Here is a 20,158-nt window from a genome sequence, read left to right on the forward strand (position 1 = left end):
ACTTTGAAATATTCAAAGTTTTGCTCAAGTACTGACTCTCCTTGAAAGCCTTCTCCTGGTTCCCCCATTCAAAATGCAGTTCTTAAAGTCGTACAATTATTTTATTGGAATTTTTTTTACATGTTTTCCCACTAACACAACAAAAGCAAGAGCCATCTTTTTTGCTTTTTATCTGTAGCATTTAGCAGAATACTTGATAAATAATTAGTATAAAATTAATCATTGTGGAATAGTGAGAGCCACAAAAATCCAGTGGATTAAGGCTTTAAAATAAGGAATGGATACAAGGTATACTGCAACTGTAGTTTACAAGAGTTAATCATTTATTAAGAGTAAAAGGAGAAAAATCATACAAGCAACATGCTGAGCTTTCAATACTGAGTACAGAAAATACTGCAAGAAATAGGGAGTTGACCAAGACGATGACATAGGAAACTCCTGAACACATCTAGCCCCACAGATACACCAAATGTACATATAAACATGAAGCAATTCACTCTGAAAAGAGATTCAGAAGCTAGCTGAGTATCTCCTCTACATCAGGCAAATGAGAAGATACCCACATTAAAACAGGTAAGAAAGGCTGAGATACGTTTTCACCACAATTCTACCTCCAGCAAAGCACTATACAATTGGGAGAGAATCCCCAACTCCCAGCTTGCTCCTGAGGAGTGAAGAGTTTGGAATCCACATCTAGTGCCCTAACTTTTAAGACTCCCACCAGGCGGAGGGACTCCCCAAACACCTAGCTCCGAAAGCTAATAGGGCTTGTGTCCACAAGACCCATCAGACTGTAGCAAGCAAAAAAGTAACTTTTAATGGGTGTGTGAGCACAGGTCTCTGCACAGAAAGCAGGCAAAATCACCCATTTTCTAGTCTTTTCCTGAAAAGAATTTACTTGCATACTTTAAAAGCTGCTGCTTGAGGTCTAAGTTTCTAATCTGGTAGGCATCTAAAGGCTGCATGTGATCTCCCCCAAAGACTGGGGAAGCCAAAGAATACCTCTTCTACCTTCTCCCTCTAGCCTGCTCCAAATTACCAGTATCTGCCTGGGAGCAGTTTGTATACATGACTTCACTCCAGCTTTTATAGCTACTCCTGAAGGGATGGGTCTTCTGATTTCTTGGCTCTGACAGCCAGCAGGGCTCACATTCACGAGTCACAGGACTGTAGCAAACTAAGAAGCAGTTCTTAACCAGCTTTCTGCCCAAGGCTTAGTGCAAAGGGAGCAGGAAAAAATACCCATTTCCCAGTCTTTCCCTGAAAATGGTTTAACTGCATACTTTATAAGATGGCTACCTGAGGGGCAGGGTTTTAATTTAGCGGGCATCTCAGGGCTGGCTGCAATTCTCCCTAAAGACAAGGAAAGCCAAAAACCACCCTTCCACCTTCTCCCTCCAGTCCACTCCAATATAAAGCCAAGTTGTCAGTCTCTCCCTGCGAGTTACTTATACATACTTCTGGCACTAAAACTTTTGCAGCTGCCGCTTGAGGATTAGGTCCCCAGGTCTCCTAGCTTTAATAACTAATAGGACTTGTATTCTTAGAGCAAATAAAGAAATAGTTCTTAATGAGTAATGAACATTACTCTGTGGGGAATATATATTCTGATCAACAGAGAGGGAGCAGGCAAAAACTCACATTTCCCAGTTTCTCACTGGAAGGGGCTTAACTACATAATTTCTTAGCTTCTGCCTGAGGTTTTAACTTCTAATCAGCCTGCATATCACTGCTGACTATACTCCTCCCCTCTGGGATACTGATAGGTCTTGGAATACCCTGAGCTACTAGGAGCCGCTAAGAACAACTGAGCCTGTACACTCACCAATTTGAGAGACATCTGGTACTTAGGCTGGGTAAGGTTTACTTTATGCAGGAGATCACTCTGTTAAGACAGAGATGTGACCATTTTATCTAATGTTAAGAAACTAACAAAGAGAGTCAAGCAAAATAAATAGAAGAATATGTCTAAAGAAAAGAAAAAGATAAATCTTTAGATACAGATCTTACTGAAACAGAGATAAGTAATTTACTTGATAGGTAAAAATAAGTCATAGACTTGCTCAATGAGGTCAGGAGAGCAATGCATGAAAGAAGTGAGAATTTCAACAAAGACATAGAGAATATAAAACATATCAATAGGAATCACAGCATTGAAGAATACAATGAGTTAAAAAAAATTCATTAGAGGAGTTCAACAGCAGACTATATCAAGTGGAAGAAAGGATCAGCAAACTCATAGATAGGACAGTGAAATTAATTCAATCAGAGAAACAAATAGAAAAACAATTTTTAAAAATTGAAGATAGATTAAGAAACTTATGGGATACTATCAAAGGAATATATATATACACATATATGTGTATATATATACATATATACATATACATATACATATATATATATATATATATATATATATATAAAACATATACATTGTAGGGGTCTTAGAAGGAGAAGAGAGAGAAAGAGACAGCTTATTTAAAGAAATACTGTCTGAAAACTTCCCTGAGCTGGAAAAAGAAACAGACACCAGATATAGGCAACCCAGAATGTTCCAAAAGAGATTAATCCAAAAATAACCACACTAAGACACATAATTAAATCATAAAAACTTACAGACAAGGGGAAAATATTAAAAGTAACAAGGGAAAACCTACTTGTTATATATAAGGGAACCCCCTAAGATGATAAACAGATTTTTCAACAGAAACTTTGCAAGCCAAAAGAGAATGAGATAATATATTTAAAGTGCTAAAAGAAACAAACAAACAAACAAATAAAAAAAAAACTACCAACCAATTCTCTACCTGACAAAGCTGTCCTTCAAAACTGAAGAGCAGATAGAATTTTCAAGACAAAGTTGAAGGAGTTCTTTGCCATGAGATTTAGAAGAAATATTAAAGGGAATTGTTCAAGCTGAAATAAAAGGGCGCTAAACACAAAAATATAAATCTCGCTGGTAAAAATAAGTATATAGTTAAATTCAAAATACTCTAATGGTGATGAGTAAATCACTTACAACTTTAGTACGAAGGTTAAAAGACAAAAGTATTAAAAATAACTACAACTGCAAAAATTTGTTAATGATATGCAATTAAAAAGATGCAAATTGTGACAACAAAAACAAATATTTAGGAGAGGCAGCTTTAGTACGTGTTTGAAGTTACTACCAAATTAAAATAGATAGTTATAAGATGTTTATGTAATCCTCATGATAATCACAAAGAAAAAACCTATAGTAGATACAAAAAGTTAATAAGAAAGGAATCAAAGCATATCACTATAGAAAATCATAAAATCACAAAGGAAGAGAGAAGGAAAGAAACAGAAGAACTACAAAACAACCAAAAAAAAATTAATGAAATGACAAAAGTAAGTCCATACTATCAATAATTACTTCAAATGTAAGTGGACTAAATTCTCCAATCAAAAGACATAATATAGCTAAATGGATTAAAAAAAAAAAATCTAAGTATGTGCTGCCTGCAGGAGACTCAACTTCTATGTAGAAATTTAGAGTTGCCATTTTCTCAGAAGCTGTGATTACCACTTTATATTATTCCTACATAAAAGAACACTAACATATTTTTAGCCAGACAGTTCCAGAGTTTATCAACATATACATCTTTATGATAGGTATAAAAATAAATTTTACTAATTTTTCTTAAGGTATCTTATATAACAGGACTACTATTTTGGTGAAATTATGTGTATAACTCTTTATTCATTGTCTACAAGATATATCACTTGAGGATCAAGTCTTATTTAATTGCATATATCGCACACAGTAGATGTTTAATAAGTATGTTTTAAATGACAGAATAAATAAATAAAATAAGTTTACTAGCGTCTTTCTCATCTTTTGTTGGCCATGAGAAATCATAATATCATTCTAGAACATAGACATCAAGCACACAATGAAGAAAAACATATACATATACTTATAGATGATTAATGTACTTCAAATTATAGGGCAATGTTCTTTGAACCAACTTGAATTTTGGATCTTAATGTCCTAGGGTCAAATATAGGATTACATTGAATATTCTTTTTAAAAATAATCCTCAGGGGTAAATCCTTAAGAACCAAGGAAACTAAAAAATAATTACTTCTATCAATTCTAAAATAAGTATGTGTTATGTTTCCTTAGTCAGAAGGCTATAGCTTTAATGCCCAGGCATTAAGCACACTATATCTTTAAACCTGAAAATAATTAATATTATAATATTAATATTATTTGTATTTGGAACTACAAGTTTTCATTGTAATTTATCTTTTATTTGATTCCTTTGAAGTAGTTTGTAATTTGGATAATCTGAGAAACTTTATTAGGCTAAGAAAGATATTCTTGTTTATTTTCTTTAATATGATATGTATGATAAATACCTCATTCCCTATATTACTCCATAAATATTGGCTCTTATTCTTTTTTCCAGAATATTTTACTTTTTCATGATAACTAAATGCATATTTAGTAAAAATAAAAGATAAATGTACTTAAGATAAAACAAAGTATATAAGCTTTTATACATCCAAGATATGCTTGGTATTCAATAACTTCTGTAATTTTAGCTTGTAGCACAGCATCATGTAATGTCATGCATTTTCTCTATAAACAGAAATTTTGTCTTTTAGCTTTTATCTTATAAATATGTAAATGTTTTAACATCTTTCTTGCTTTCTGTTTAATAACCATTTTATATGTAATGTAATTTTATCATATTTGGTTTTGTGATATGAACAATTTTCTGTAGTCATCACTTTCTTATACCCTTTAATTTTCATAGCTGTAGAAAAAAGTTCTGTAGAAATACATCTAAGACAGTATTTGTTCTTTTCCCAGTAATTTATTTTGCTTTTTACAGAGATATCATAAATGTCAGGAAAATAGTATTATCTTATCATCCAAAGTACTGAGAAATCCTTCCACCTTTTAAGCACCTCAGCTCTTCCTAGAAATTTGTTGACTTCATTTTCTTAGATAAATCTCATGTTTGAGATTTAAAAGCTATGGACATCTCATTTATAAAGTCATAGTTCACCTTAAAGTTACCTGCACCTGATTTTCAGAGAATAGTGGGTTTTAGCAGCATTGTCTTTTAAAATTCATTTCCTTTCAATTTACCTGGAATTGTAATGTCATATAGCCTCTTTGTCTATATCCACCAATATGGCCACATGCTTTCCATATCAAACCTTTTGATTTCAATGATTTTACTTCTTTCTAATTTTCTACACCTTTATAAGCTTAATACTATACTGAGATTAATTCACTGTGGCTTCTTAATCAAATAAGTGATGTTATTTACACATTTCAAAGATGATAAATGTCAAATACAAAATCCTAAAACATAATTTTAACACATCCTTGTTTTTGAGACAGTTTTCAAACCACAACATAATACTTGGGGCCTCAAAATCTCTAACTTCATACACTATATATATTCATTAGAAAAACAGCTGGATATTTTCACATCATTGTAAGAGGAATGCAGGTTGATATAAAGAGAATAGTGATAACTCTTTTTCAATTTCATCTCTCTGCTATTTTACTGACTTGGACAAGTTTCTTAACTTCTCTGATACAAAAGCTGTTTTATTTAGTTCTTCCTCTGGCTAAATGGAGCTATCAGCTTCTGAGACTTTTCCTCAAGGCAATCTGAGTCAATTTTTATGGCTTATGTAGGTCCACCTAAAGCTAGCATTCTTTTCTTAATGAAAGTAAAAATGGAGCTCATTAAATAAAATAAACTTTTATTGACTTGTATTTGATAACGATTTCATGGTAATGCTAGAGAGCAGCAAAATTAATCACTGTATTAAATGAGGTTTTATGCTGAGCACTTCTAAAATATTATCTTCCAAATCCTTCAAAATCTTTCCCAATTCCATTATAAATACATTAAATTATGTTTCATTATTTCTCAGAAACTAGTAATATTCAACAATATGTAATTTTTAATTTAATTGCCAGGTTGGCCTGAGAGATATGGAGTAAAACCTTATTTTTCCCATTTCCGAATATTTCTAACCATCAATTTCCAAGGATGCACTTTAAGGTTCCATTTAAAGACGAGACAAACTGATGATTGCTTGCCAGAGAAAAGACTCTTGGAATTGGAAGTAGAAAATTCAGATTTGAAATCTAGCTCAAAAGCTTACTAGCTGTATGACTTTGAACACATCACATGACTTTAACAAACTGCAGTTTTCTTACATAGAATGGCAATAAGATTTATCTTACAAGGATTGTTTCAAGATTAAATGAGATAATAGGTCATTGATAGACCTTTTTTTTTTTTTTTTTTGGTATTTCCTCTTTTGACTCCACCTCTATTTGGTCATGAATGAATTGGTTATAAAATAGCTTAGAATCAGCCATTGGAAGCTCTATAATTCTAAAGGTTTTGTCATGAGAAGTGGAGTACCTGGTTTTGAAGATTATCCATGGCCTTTCCTCTTCTTCTTCCTTTCTGTTCATCAGTCATTTACTATACACTAGCACACCAAAGGGCAGGCAGAAAAACAGAAAGGACACAATGGATTGCTTATAAAATCTTGCTAAATTGATAAACTAAGGAATAAAATGATGTGAAATCAAATAGTTGGATTATATTTTAAGAGATAAATCAATGTGGCCAGACTATATAAGACAATCATAAGAATCTTTCTGAGTGGGCAGAAAAGTGGTAACTGAAACTTAATGTAATCAAGATCGCTTTAAGAATAAAAATATCAAATTTTATATTTAAAATAACAGACCAGAAAAGGATCCTGAGAGTGACTGCTGATCATTTTCCAATGATATCCAGTTGTCTGCTATAGGAAAAAGCCTGCATGGTTTGAGTATCACGATAAACATAGAAGATATCATCCCACTTATGAAGAAGGCTGTGGAGCCACTGCTTCTAAAATATTTAGTCTAGTTCTGGTTGCTTCAATTCCAGAAAGACATAATGAAACTGGGGGGTAGCCAGAGAAAAGGAGCCAAATCAACAGGTGAGAGGAAAGCTAGAAACATTGTAATTCTTAGAAAAGAGTCACAGAGTCTTAGAATTGGAATTATCCTTAGACATCATATATACCAATTCCTTATGCTTCCACAATAATTCTGATAAATCATAAATAGTTTAGTTATCAAAGGCCTATTAAATGCTGGAAACTAACTAGAATTCTTTATTTTTTTTACAGCCTATGTCCATATTTTCACCTCAAATATATCTGAAATATATCCACTCTTCGTATGCCTACTGCCACCACCCTAGCCCAAATACCCTTTTTTTTCATTTAGACTACTGCAATAGCATCCTAACTAATTACCCTCTTCTACTTCTTCTGCTCCTCACAACCATGTTCCAACTTCCCAATCATTGCAACCAGAGGGATCTTAAAACACAAATTAAATCATGTCATTGGCTTACTTAGAATACTTCAATGATTTTCCATATCTAGGAGCAAGACTAAAGTAATAAACATGGACCTCAATGATTTTGCTTCTGCCTCCTTCACTAATATCACTTCGCATTGCCTTTTCCTTGGCTCGCCAAAGTCTTATCCACACTGGCCTTTCCTGAAGTTCCTCAAAACAGCTAAATGCTCTCATGCTTAGGACTACCACATATTACGATAAACACAACTACCACCACTATTATAGCTAACATTTATGAAGTTTTTAATATGTGACTTAATATGTTCTGTGCTAAGTGCTTTAAGTGCATTACCATGCTTAATCCTCACAGAAAACTCTATAAGGTATTATTATTTTCATCCTTTACTGTTGAAAAAACAAATATTTAGGAATTAAGTAATTTAAGAAAATTAAGTAATTTTTCTAAGGGACATAAGTGGCAAAGGTAGGAAGTATGTTATATTGCACATTCTAGTAATGTTCTTTCTCTCCAGTCTTCCTTAGCTAACTATATCATTCTTTACAATCATAACTCAATTCCTCAAAATAGTCTTTCATCTCTTGATCCTAATTCGGCACCCTTGTCATAGTCCCTTAAACTTTTCTTCTATAGGATGTATCACAGTTTATAATTATATTACTTTATGTGATTACTTATTTAATGTTGTCAAACCTCCAATAGACTATAAGTTTCATGAAGCCAGGGATCACATGTTCAATAAATGTGCCTGAATATAAATATAAATAGCTACTGAATAAATTATTGAAGGAAGTCATTCAAACTTTCTAATAATGAGGTATTGAATCACTCTATGGAAAGTGTCTGAGTGTTAGAAGTTCTATTAAAATATTCTCACCTACAAAAAACCTGTTCTCTTATAATATCTATCTACTCATCCTAATTCTGCTCTCTTAACTAATACTAAAAAAAAGTATTTGAAAGTTGTTCAAATACTTTCAGCCTAGAAAATTAAAGACAGAGAGGACTAGCAATTAACATCAGATAATATCAGTTTATTTGTAAAAAAAATCAGAATGCTAGAATGAAGAGGATAAGGGGGCTCCTTTTGACATTAGAGACTTATTTCAGGTCCATTTACAGAAATTAATTCTTTGCCTACAGTAAATGAATGTAAGAGGTATACAGACAAAAAGTATAGATGGGGTTAGTGTGTTTGGCAGGCTTTATCACAAACTGGATTCTAATTTGTTTAAATCTAGAAAGAATCAAATAAAACTGGAGGAGGTCCTGTTATGGGCAATTAAATGCCTATTGGGAAAAGTAAACACTAGCTATGAGATTACAATGAACCTTAGATATCCCAAAATTATCAGATTGATATTAAAAAGTGTACCAAATGTTCCAAAATCTCTTGACAGTTTTAACAGAATACTGAATTAGATGACTCATATTTCTAAGATTTTGAAATGAATAAGATAAAAGCCTGGAATTATGAAGAGCCAAAAATATTCTTTAGGTATATTATATATATTAACTCAATATAGCCACTAAAGTTTTTAAAAAGCTTTTATCTCCCATTCTAAGGTCTTTCTGTTTGATAACTGATGGTTAAAACCCTTCTACAACACCTGGGCCAAATATCTGTTCAACTAACACTAAAACATCCCCAGCTACATTAATTAACTTGATAGGCGTGTGTGTGTGGGGGGGGGGGTGGGGGAGGGTCCTTTCACAATGTATATGTGTATTAAATCATCACACACACTTTAAATATCTTACAATTTTATTTGTCAATTATAACTCAATAAAGGTGGGGGAAAAAATCCCCAGCATGGTATAATTCTTTGGATTTGCAATTTGGATTCTGAGTTTAGAGCTCTGGGTTCATATGTCAGTTTAGCGATTTATTAGGTATGTAACTCTGAACAGACTACTTACTGTGCTATAGTTTCCTCATTTTAAAAACTGGAATAATAAAATGTGTCTTTTAAAATTGTTTGAGAATTAAGTGAAATGGCACAATATGAAATAACACTTGGTATTATGCTTGGCACAGAGGAAATGATCAATAAATGTTAATGTCACTCCAAAAATAGAAATTCACTGCCTGCCTAGACAGTCTAGTCCCTCTGTTGATAGTAATGGTGATGGGTTCTTACACTGTGTGGACCTAGACCAATCCTATGAAGTAAATAACACTTAGATTTAAATTTGATATGTGTTATTTTAAGAAAAGGTGCTCTTCATTACTATTTTAACTTTGGCTATTAATTCTAGTTTATATATATTTTTAAAGCAATTTGTCACTCAAAAATGGCAGCATTTTAATTTCTTTGAGCGATCTTAGAGAAATATGAGTTACAGTCATATTTGATAAGAAGCCTTGAATAATCAATTGATATAAATACTCCATTGAAATTTCCCTTCACAGTAAAAAAAACAAAAAGTTCAACTTCTAGTGACTCAGAATTAATTGGAATGGCAGTGATATTTTAAGACTAAATGGATCTTATCTTTATTTTTATTAATAACTAATGACAAAAATAACAGTAGCAGAAATGCATAGCTCTTTTACTATAAGACCAGAAAATGTAATTGAATTACTTAAGCTTATAAAACAATTTTTTAGAAAATTTTATTTTTATTTGTCATAAAATAGTTTATAGGGAATTGAATTTGCTTATTTAACCTATTAAATGATATCACTTGCTTTGTGAAAACTCAGCACACTTTGTAAATAAATTCATTTGCATTGTGTTAATTTACTATATCATTTATATATACTATGTAGGTTCATTTGTTGGAGAATATGTTAGCTGGCTTTCCCCATTGTGAAAATAAAATTACTTCTAACATATTTGATTCAAATACAACATGAAGCCTTCTACTTCTGCAGTAGGGTAAATTTAAACAAGTCAAAATTTTTGAGGAAAGGAATTATAGAATACTTTCCAATTCATTACCTCTTGATTTATTCCAATCTTTCAAATTAAAAAAAAAAAATCTTCAAACTACTATAGTTTGATAACTTGTAGTTTTTTAATAATGAAAAATGTTAAGGTCAAATTTATACTGAAATGGTCAGAAGTGAAATTTAAGACCAAATATTAGAAAGAAGAATGCTCCTAAGATCATAAATATAATTTACATTTGGATAAAAATATCAGTAATTGTGTTTTCCCTCAATTTTCTTTTGTATAGTAGGTTTTATTTGTCATACCACAAGTGAGTTTACATTTGTGGCAGATAAGAATTTTTTTATCCTGAATTTTATAAGCATAGTTCATGGCTAACATGATTCCTAAAAATGTTTTCAGATGATTAAAAAATGAAAGAGCATAAAATAAGCTTACCGTTTCACCAATCTTTCCAATGTTTCCTTGATCTCCTACTTCTCCCTGTTAATAAAGAATACAAAGTTGCAAAAATTATTATTCTTCAAACAAGATAACTCATAATATTGATTTCCTTTCTATTTTCAATGTAATTATCTACTCATAAGCTAGAAAAAAACAAAGTAATCTCAGTTATTCAAAACTCTGTTATAATATTTCAATGGAATGTGGTGTTTACTCTATTTTCATTTAAATAGTAATAACCTATTTTCTTAAATTACATTCTCTTTATAACTTTTAATCACTTTTAAGTTACTTTTACAAATGAAATTTAAAAAATAATATATTTACTGAAGTGTAATCTGCAAAAGGCAGATAGTAGGAACTGTGGAAGTCAATTAAGAACAAAAATAAAGCCCTCGCCCAAAGTATGTCCTGTTTGTTTCAGGAGATAAGATATCTCACAGTGCGAGCAGTACAGAATATTTGCCACAGATAAGTAGCAAAGGAGATTGTAGGAGCATGCACCTTGTGGGCTGGTGCAGCTACAGCTGGCTGCACTGGAGAAGTATGTTCATAATCAAAATCCACAGTCCCTAAGGCTCTGAAAACCCTAAGTTTTTCACAACTCATTTGGTAGCAAATATGACTTAACCTGAATTTATTTGGCAGCAATGCTTTACCTCATCTAAGTGAGGCTATTTATAGTCTTGATTTATTTTGATTAATCTGAACATCCTTATATTTCATCACAGAAATATTAATGTGTCTAATTATGGTATGCTGTCCCTCAGTCTACTGGCACGTTAAGCAAAATATAGTGTAAATACATATTACTTTTTGAAAATCCAAATATTAATGATTTAAAATAATGGATTATGAAACTATATTTGAGCTGGGCCCTGAAGAATAGCTAATATTTACACTGGAGATGAGCCATTTTTGGTGGTGAAGAATGGCATGAGCAAAGGCTGAACAAAGGCATAGATTAATGAAAAGTAGAAGATCAAGCTCAGGGTACCACATATAGTTAATTTGATAGGAATGTACATTTTATGTAAAGAAATAGGAGAATAAACCTTCAATTGATGTCTAAAAATTAATGAAAATATTATACTTTGGAGTAAAATATTAATCTGCACTGAACAATACTGTAGTGACTAATGATAGATAGTTATGGAGTATACGCAATTGGCTCATCCGAATTGAAAAATGGTGTGCTGATCATAGCATATAGCTTCTCAAATGCTCTTTGAATGTCTTTTAACATATTACTGGTTCCCCCATTAATTAATGAATTGAATAAAATCTGACGTGTTCATTTACATTTATAAAAGTCATAATTTTATTTTTTTGAAAATTATACTTTATATCTGGTAATAAAGTCAGTTGTTTCACCTTTAAGCCTTCTGGTCCTGGTTCACCCACATACCCCTTTGGACCTGGTTTTCCCTAGAAGAAAAACAGAAAGAGATGTTTAATCATTCTCATTTTTGAAAGTTTCCTAAAATATATAAAGTTCAGACTATTTGATGAGATAAAATACTTCAAAATTATTTGATAATTGTATTTTATCACACTCATTAGCCATTCATACTACAATGTTTGACTGTTTACTATGTGTTATCACATTTCCAAGAACTGAGGACTGAGTGTGCTATATATATACCTGACTTTATAAGCTTACATTTTAGTGAGGATGACAACATTTTAAAAATAAGTAAAATGTGTAGTATGTTAGGTAGTAGTAAATATGAGAAACAAAAAATTAAGTAAGAACGAGAGACATAAACTATTATGGAAGTTTTGTTGAGGCTTATTTTTTTTTTTGACAAAATTGCCATGGAAGACCTCGCTAAGAAGGTGGCAAGAGAAGTGTCATGAGTTAAGTTTTAATAGAATCACCTTGGTAAACAGCAGAAATGGGAAAGTCAAAGAAGAGTCTATTGCAATAAACCAAGTGAGAGATGACAGTGGCGCACATAGATCAGGGTGGTAACAGATGCGGTTGTGACAGTGGTAAGATTCTGTATACAGTTTGAACATAGATATTCCAAGAATTACTGACAGGTCATGGGGAGAATGTGAGAAAAAAAACAAGAGTTGAGAATAAATTCGGGGGTTTCGGTCAAGATGGCAGAATACATAAATGCTGTGCTTGCCTCCTGCCACTATCACATCAAAATTACAACTAAACTATGGAACAACCATCAGTAAGGGCCTGAAGTCTAGCTGAGCAGGTTTCCTATAATTAAAGATATACAGAAGAAGCCACGTCGAAACTGACAGGAGATGGAGAGATGTAGAACAGGCTGGTCCCACATCCATGTGTGGAGGTTAAAAATTGGGAGGTATCTCAATTGTAGAGATCTCCCCTGAGAAGCAAGGGGCCCCAGCTCCACATCAGGCTCCCCAGCCCAGGGTTCCAGTGTTGGGGAGACAAGTCCCCATAACTTTTGGCTGTGAAAACCAGCGGAGATTGTAACTGAGTGAGATAGAGGGCAGCTGGAGTCCCAGGCAATCCTCTTAAAGGGCTCAAGCCCAGACTTACTGACAGTCTTACTCACTCTGAACTCCCACACTGGTGCAGCAGTATGAAAGACGCAAGAGACAGGGAAGAACTGAATTGTTTGGCTTCAGAGTGAGGGCTTGAGGGGCAGCTTTCTCCCAGATAGAAGTGTTGGCAGAAACCATTGAGCCCTCCCCGACCTAACATGCAGAAGTTGGTGGCCACCATATCTGTGTCTACATTAACCTGACTAATACCGTTAGCCCTATACCCTGCTGAATCCCTGAGACCCTGCCGCACCCAATTTGTAGGTCCTCCAAAGCTGCTCCCAATGGCTTTTCAATAAAATTGCTTGTCTTGGTTCATGCTGTAGATGTTCTTAAAATCTCTCAATGGTCTGAAAACCCTAAACAAACAGCATCTGGTCTTAGTGTGCCCCATATCTCTTGCTAAGCAGCCCCAAATCTGGCACTAACAGTAGCCAGCCTCAGTTTGTAGCTTAACTTCTCCCAGGTACCTCCATGCCCAGGATAAGTAGCAACCATCTTCAGATCTCTATTGTAGCTCATACCAAGTGGCCCCAGGCAGGGCACAAGCAGTAACTGATCTTGACCTGCAACCGGAGCTCCAGAATCAACACATATAGTGGCCTGCTTCAAACCACATCAGAGCACCACCCAACTATATCCACAAAAGACACATCCAAAAGGCAGACTTGGCAGAAACCAGAGCCTTGCCAAAGCGAATCCTGCTCTACACCGTCAGTCTCTGCACAATTGCTTCTTCTCTGTAGTCATGGCCAGTCCTCACAAGCAATTACCTTGAGAATCCACCCTTCCTATTGATGTGCCAACAGCAATCGAGGCTCAACAAAAATAGAAAGGCACTTGTAACTCATACAAGGGACACAGCTGAAGCACCTGGCTCAGGTGACCAGGGGAACTGCAGCATTGAACCCCACAGGACACCTACTATATAAGGCCCCTTTTCCAAGACTGGGAAACATAGCAGCCCTACCTCATACAGAGACACAAAAACAAGGAGGCAGTCAATATGGGGAGACAAAGAATCATGGTCCAAATGAAAGAACAGAACAAAGCTCCAAAAAAGGAACTAAACAAAATGATGACAATCTACCATATGCAGAATTCGAAACACTGGTTATAAGGCTACTCAATGATCTCTGTAAGAACTTCAATAAAGAGAAAGGAAACTTAAAAATGAAGATAAAAAACATAAAAAGAGCCAGTTATAAAAGAATAATATGATAAGTAAAATGAAGAGTATATTAGAAGGAATCAACAGTAGATTAGGTGAAGTAGAGGATCAAATCATCAATTTGGAAGATAAAGGAGCAGAAAACACCCATTGAAGGGCAAAAAGAAAAAAAGACAAAGAAAAGAAGATCGTTTAAGTGGCCTCTGAGATAACATCAAGTATACCAACATTCACATCATAAGGGGACCAGGAAAAGAAGAGAGAGCAAGGATTTGAAAACCTATTTGAAGAAATAATGACAGAAAACTTCCCTAACTTTGCAAAAGAATAGACATATAAGCCCAGCAAACACAGAGTCCCCCAAAAATGAACCCAGAGAGTCTCATACCAAGACACATCATAATTAAAATACCAAAGGTTAAAGACAAAGAGAGAATCTTAACAGCAGCAAGAGAAAACCAATTAGTTATGTACAAGGGAGCTCCCATAGGACTACCAGCTTATTTTTCAACAGAAACTTTGTGGGCCAGAAGCGATTGGCATGAAGTAATGAAAAGCAAGGACTTACAACCAAGATTACCCTGCCCAGCAGAGCTATCATTTAGAATTGAAGGACAAATAAAGAGCTTTCCAGGCAAGAAAAAGCTAAAGGAGTTCATCATCGCGAAGCCAGTATTACAGGAAATTTTGGAGGGACTTCTTTAAGAAGAAGAAAAAGGATAAAAAAGATAAACTATATGGGTAATAAAATAAAAACAGCCATATATCTATCAACAATTACTTTAAATGTAAGTGGATTAAATGCTCCAATCAAATGACACAGGGTAGCTAAATGGATGAGAAAATAAGACTTTATGTATACTGCTCAACTCAAAAGACACAGAGACTGAATGTAAAGTGATGAAAGATATTTAATGAAATGGAAACAAAAAACAAAAGCTAGGGTAGTAATACTCGTATCAGACAAAACAGATCTTAAAATAAAGGCTATAACAACAGACAAAGAAGGACCCAGTAATCCCACTTTGGGTATTTAGCCACAAAAACCCAAAACACTAATTTAAAAAGACACATGCATCCACATGCTCATTGCAGCATATTCACAATAGCAAAGATATAGATGCAACGTGTGTCCATCAACCGATAAATGGATTAAGAAGAAATGGTACTTAATACAATGGAATACTATTGTCTTAAAACAATACAACCTTGCCAAGTATGACAACATGGATGGACCTAGAGGGTATAATGCTAAATGAAATAAGTCAGAGAAAGACAAATATCTTATTATTCCACTTATATGCAGAATCTAAAAAACTAAGTAAATAAACAAACAAAAAAGAAAAATTCACAGATACAAAGAACATTTTGACAGTTTCCAGATGGGGAAGGGATTGGGAGATGGGTGAAAAAGGGGAAGGGATTAAGAAGTACAAATTAGAAGTTACAAAATAGTCATGGGGTTTATAGCATAGGAAATATAGTCAATAATATTGTAATAACTATGTACGGTGTCAGGTAGGTGCTAGATTTACCAGGATGATCATTTTGTAAGTTGTATACATGCCTAATCACTATGTTGTACACTTAAAAACTAATATAATATGTATGCCAACTTTAATTAGAAAATAAAAAAATTAGTAAAAAAAAGAATGAACTCAAGCTTTATAATTATGAATAAGAAACCAAATGAAATGGAGAAGACTCTTGGAAGAACAGGTTTGGAGGGTAAATTGGAAGCTCAGTTTTGGACATTTCAGTTTGACAGTCTCATTAGACATTTAAGTGGAGAGATCCTGTGGTAGTTATGTAAGTTCAGAGTTCAGTGGGTAGAAGGAGCTGATCTGAACATAAATCAACACCATTTTGATAGTATTTAAAGCTATACTACTATACTAGCTTATATGAGTGTAGATAGAAAAGAAAAATCCATGCCAAGTCCCATGGCACTCCGAAATTTATAATTTGAAGAAATGAGGAAAATATGCAAATTTGCTGCCACAGAGTTAGAAGGAAGATCATGCAAGTGAATAAAGTGTCTCTGGGAGGAAAGCGTGATCTTACACAATTCTGAAAGATATAATTATAGAGTAATATGAAGATTGGGAAATGATTATTGAATTCAGTGACATAGATGTCATTGATGACCTTCATAAGATCTTTTGTTTTAGAATGGTGGGAACAAGAATGGTTGCAGCAGATAGGGTGAGGAGAAAATCTGGAAAGAGCATGAATAGACAATGCTTTTGAAAAATTTTACTGAAAAGGGAAGGAGAGAAAGGTAATACCTGGAAGGAAAACTGGGGTCAATGCAAATTTTGTTTTTGTTTCCACGGTGGAAGTAATAATGACATATTTGTATGCCAATAGGGTGGATCCATTAGGGAGAACAAAATTAGTGGGGAGAATTGCTAGATTAATGTTCTTCGGTAGGCAAGAGGCTAAGGTATGTAGTAGTAAAGACGTGAAGTTTTCATCTTAGCTAGAAAAATGTCCCATTAATACGCAGTTAACAAGAGAGAAGGCTGAGTAAATGACATAGATACAAAGAAGTAGGTAAAGCGATTATAGAAACTTGTGGAAGTTCTCTTCGAACTACTTGAATCTTCTCAGAAAACTAGGAGACAAAATAAAGGGCAAAGAATGAGGATGAGAGAAAAACGAATGTAGGTGAGGAGAGAGAAATATGAGATAATACTTTAAACAAGTACAAGTACATGGGTATGAAAATAGAATTCAGAATATAATCAAAGGGGTAACTGTAATGTTTTTAGCACGAGGACGTAATATAGATAGGTGGCCATAGCAGAGATAAAGAATAATGGAATGGTGATAGAATCAATGGATTGAAATTCTAATTGGGACTGCTGGAGTGGTTAACAAGAGAAAATGTACTAAAAAGAAAGGAGATGATGGTTTGGGAGTGACAAGCTTGAAACAAAATAAGGAGAGGCTGCTGTTAATGGTATTGACAAGGTAAAGAGTATGACCACAATAATTTGTAGCTGAAGAGAACAGAGGATAAGATAACTGGAGAAGAAATCAATATACCAGATATCGGGTAAATTAATCTACAGTATGTAGTTTCTAATATCAAACAACTTATACCTAATTATATAAATTTTTATTAAGGAGATCATTATGTCTCATCTAATGTTTGTGACAAATTCAAATCTAAGAGCCAAAAAAGTGCAGGTGGGGAGATGGCTACATAGAACACTAATTTATGAAATTTACTAGGCACTATAGATTTGGATTTTATTATTCCTATCCATTGACAAATACCCTCATATTTTTCTTTCTTAAAATAAATGAACTCCACCATTGGCTCTCAGTCCTTTGACTACATACAAAAACGTTAGCAAATTAAAATTATATTTAGCACTTCTACTTAAAAGGTTATTCTAATTTTAGCCTCTGCCTTGCTTAAAATTGTTTGGTGGTTTTCTACCAAGCATAAATTAGAACAAGTAATCAAAAATCATCCCACTACTGTTAAATATCAATTGCTCTCTAATGAACTTATAGATACAGGAGAAGAAATGTAGTTATAGCCTAAATTATTAAATTTGTCTATGATATTTACAAAAAAATTACAATATATTTTATTTACACTGAAAAAAGCCTCCATGAGAATATTTCTTACTAGTTTAATAATGTAATACTCAGGCACTACAGAATATTAAGGAATAGTTATACATTATATCTATATTATTAAATGAATCGCATTGAATTTTGGTATTAGCACATTTATAATCTTTGAAATTAAGAAATTAAGAGCATCAGTCTTGGAGTCATCATTTCTGGTTCTGTTTAAGTTCTGTCATATTAAGTTTGTCTTGAATATGTTATGCTTGAGAATTTAACAGTAAGCGCTTATTTTCATATCTAAAAATGCAGATAATACCTTGCAGGGTTGTTTTCGGGATTAGAGATAATTAATGTCATATACTTAGAGCAATACTAGGCCTAAGTTGATTTTCAATCAATAGTAGCAACAATGATAATAAATATTAAGACACTAGTAAAGAGGTGAACATAGTTCTGTTTTCTAGGGAAGTACATTTTAAATATAATCCATTGTACTGGGCTCAAATAACAACAGTTTTTCTGTTATATAACTCACCTCACAAAAAATGAAATAAAAAATCTTCTTTTTCTTTCAATGGGATAGTGGCAGTTTATGTGCTAGTGAGGTAAAGGTGCAAGAAAAAGAATTACCATCTCAAATGTTTTAAGAACCTGTATGCTATGATGTTCTCAAGAAAAAAAATTGAGATGTATTTTATATGAGTCTAATAATGTCTCTTAAAAAATGTAATGAACACACCTTCATTACTTCATGATAATGTAAACTTTGGTCATGCATACCTCAATTCTTAAAGAATTTATTTTCAGAACTTGAAAACAAATAATTCATACATTAACACAATATTATCTGAAAAAAGTTGGCAGAAAATACATCTTTTTCTTTACATAATTTTGCTGACACACTTAGAAAACAGAATTTTCTAGAATATTACTAAAACATCTAAGGTATTTTGCTTCTCATTACATTTTGAGAAACTTTATAAATAACCTGTACAAGTTACTAAGACCAGAAGACCAATGAAAGAATAAACAAATTTGTAGAGGCATAAGATTATTTAAAAGATCCCTGAAAAAATTCAAGTTACAGGCCTATTTTGTTTGGGGAGATTGTATGGCTAGGCTATAGTTTGTTTTCATTTTTTATCCTTTGCCATAACTTAAAGTTTGGTGCTTTAAAAAAAAAACTTACAGAGTATTTGTTTAAAGGGAAGCACTTTTTGAAAATTATTTATATGATACTTACTCTTGGCCCTAGTTCTCCAAAAGGTCCAACTGGTCCTTCTTCTCCCTTAAAAAAAAAATCAGAACATATCATGGCCTGAAATAGCATTTAAAAATATAAACCCTGTTCTATTTATTCTGAAATCTGAAGTTTATTCTGAAATATAATAAAATGAATGAGATGATTTTATTGTATTTTAGAACTATAGCACCCACAACATTTTAATTTCTTTTGTGACAGCCTCACACCTACTCTAAGGGAAATATGTACTATTGGATTATTCTTAAATTGGTAGATGATATAACTTACGCATAGAAAAATGAGAGTGAACAACAGTACGAGTGACTTGAGTATCACAAAATCAGGATTAGAAATCACTAAGATCATGAATTAAGGTTAACCTTTACCTTCTTGGGCTCAGTCTCTTTCCAACACAGAGAGGAACTCAATAAAGTTCTTAATAGATGGAAATCAATACACACTGGTATATTAAAAGTTATTGGTATACAATTTGTTTGCACTTAGCACATTTTGATATTTAATTCATTCGACAAATGTTTTTGAGTTTTAGTTCTGTATTACATCTTAGAGATACAAAGGTATATCAGATCATACTCAAACGGGATTAATGCCTAGAGTTAGTTTCTTCTTGACTAATTTATAGGTTCAATATTCTTGGGGTCAAATGAGTTATAATGTCATAATATATGACATATTGTATATCTTCTAAGGATCAGAAACTGTATGGGTAGATAGAGATAGAGGAACATAGAAAAAATAAAATTTTATTTACTATTTTCTAAGAAAATAAAAAAGTAAATGCTTTTAAATCCATTTATTGACAAATTTTCGAAATGATTTTTCACCTTTAAATAAAAGTTGATGTTACCACATTTCAACAACATATACA

At 33.0% G+C, this 20,158-nt stretch overlaps 1 protein-coding gene across 7 annotated transcripts in view; it reads right to left on the bottom strand.

Moving 5' to 3' along the window:
• COL24A1 (collagen type XXIV alpha 1 chain) overlaps window positions 1–20,158 on the bottom strand; it is a 290,158-nt gene that overhangs the window by 136,473 nt on the left and 133,527 nt on the right. For all 7 annotated transcript variants that reach the window (XM_036235919.1, XM_036235902.1, XM_036235897.1 and 4 more), the window contains 3 exons: window positions 19,270–19,314; window positions 12,107–12,160; window positions 10,727–10,771 (listed from right to left, as the gene is read on the bottom strand). In XM_036235919.1, the coding sequence (XP_036091812.1) occupies window positions 10,727–10,771; window positions 12,107–12,160; window positions 19,270–19,314 (144 nt within the window). The remainder of the gene's footprint in view (window positions 1–10,726; window positions 10,772–12,106; window positions 12,161–19,269; window positions 19,315–20,158) is intronic.

This window comes from Rousettus aegyptiacus, unplaced genomic scaffold, assembly GCF_014176215.1.
Source record: "Rousettus aegyptiacus isolate mRouAeg1 unplaced genomic scaffold, mRouAeg1.p scaffold_m13_p_1, whole genome shotgun sequence".
NCBI lineage: Eukaryota > Metazoa > Chordata > Mammalia > Chiroptera > Pteropodidae > Rousettus > Rousettus aegyptiacus.